Genomic DNA, 1,852 nt, shown 5'->3' on the forward strand with positions numbered 1-1,852 from the left:
TCCATACAATACTTTTGAGAATACAAGACAAGCACTTACATCAAGTGACCATTAGCTACCAATTGTGAAACTTCATAGATCATGTATAAAGAAAAAAATAAGTACTAAGGAATATATTTAAGGCAAACAAATGCAAAACTACTCAATAACAGAGCTATTAGTGCTTCAGAAATACAAGAAATGAAACATGGAATATACTCCAGAAAAAAATAACATGTAATATGTAAAAATTCTCAGCATTCCTAAATTCACACAATGACAGCTTGGTTGGGAAGTGAGTGGATGATCAAGGACCAGAAGACACTCTGTTGAGGAGTCTCCCAAGGGCATCCTTCACATCCTTATTCCTTAGGCTGTAGATGAAGGGGTTCAGCATGGGGGTCACCACAGTGTACATCACAGAAGCAACAGAGCTTTCACTGGTGGAATGAGTAACAGCTGAACTGAGGTAAACACCAAGTCCTGTTCCATAGAACAAGAAGACCACAGAGAGGTGAGACCCACAGGTGGAAAATGCTTTATACTTGCTTGCAGTGGAGGACAATCTCACTAATGAGGATACAATCTGAGAATAAGATAAGAGGATCCCAGTAATGGGACACACAACTGACAGGATAAATGAAACATACATCATGATGATATTAACATGGACAAAGATATCTAAAGTGGCCACCTTAATAATCATAGCCAGTTCACAGTAGAAATGTGGGATTTCAGTTCCAATAGAAAAGGTCAGTTGCATCAGCAGGAGAATATGAAGTAGGGCAAAGCAGAAAATGATTATCCATGACAACAGAACTAGTCGGATACATAACCACGGGGTCATGATGATAATATAGTTCAGGGGATGGCAGATGGCCACAAATCGGTCATAAGCCATTACTGTTAGTAGGAAATTATCCATCCCCACAAAAATCATTAAAAAAGTACACCTGAATGAGGCATTCTGTGTATGTAATACCTTTATTGTATGTCTGAATGTTCACCAGCATCTTTGGGATTGTTGTGGAGGTGAAACAGATGTCCACAAACGACAGGTTGGAGAGGAAGAAATACATCAGGGTATGGAGGTGGGAGTCAGAGCTGATGGACAGGATGATGAGCAGGTTCCCGAACACTGTGACCAGGTACATAGAAAGGAACAGACCAAAGAGAACGGGCCATAGTTCAGGATCATCTGTGAGGCCCAGCAGAAGAAATTGTGATGTACCTGTGTGGTTTTCTCCTTTCGTGTCACTGGCTTGACCTTCAGAGCAGGAAGAAATAGCAACATTCAATGAACAGAACCTGAAAGACAGGCAGGCACCATTCACAGTGTTACCTCTGGATGGACCTCCTTCACCCGCTACTGAGCCAATGACAGTGGTTCCTGCAACCAAGTTGCAGCCCATTTCATTTTGTAAATTAATATAATCCTTTACACTTCCTGTAATGTCACTGAAATTTATTTTTTTAATGTTTCAATTTTCCCATTTGAATTTGTGGATGTATTCCACATTTTTGTTTGTGATCATATTTCCAAAAAATTTGAAGACTTTTTATGTACATTCTTTGATAATATCCATAGTTCTTTACTGCCTCTACTATAATAAATAAACATATTTAACATATTTAAACAACATTTATTGTCTGAGTGAGCATTTATACTGATGCTATAGCACAGATCTGTCACCTTCATCTATTCTTTCTAAAAAGGTAGCTTCTACTGACCTATTGCAGTATGCAAAACTGACTCAGTTCAAGGTAATAGTCTTAATAAATGAAAGTTAGCAAAAGTATTTGTTATATTATTATTATTTACTTAAACTTGTTACATTATCAGTAAAACTTGTTACATTATTAATTTTCTCCT

The 1,852-nt window shown here is 37.7% G+C and overlaps 1 protein-coding gene across 1 annotated transcript; it reads right to left on the bottom strand.

Moving 5' to 3' along the window:
* Positions 1 to 286: 286 nt before the first annotated feature.
* On the bottom strand, positions 287 to 880 carry LOC104864064 (olfactory receptor 867). Its single transcript, XM_019207869.2, has one exon. The coding sequence runs from the start codon at positions 878 to 880 to the stop codon at positions 287 to 289; it is 594 nt and encodes a 197-aa protein (XP_019063414.2).
* Between the last annotated feature and the right edge of the window lie 972 nt (positions 881 to 1,852).

Source organism: Fukomys damarensis, unplaced genomic scaffold (genome assembly GCF_012274545.1).
Source record: "Fukomys damarensis isolate Sample0158 unplaced genomic scaffold, DMR_v1.0_HiC HiC_scaffold_22777, whole genome shotgun sequence".
Lineage (NCBI taxonomy): Eukaryota > Metazoa > Chordata > Mammalia > Rodentia > Bathyergidae > Fukomys > Fukomys damarensis.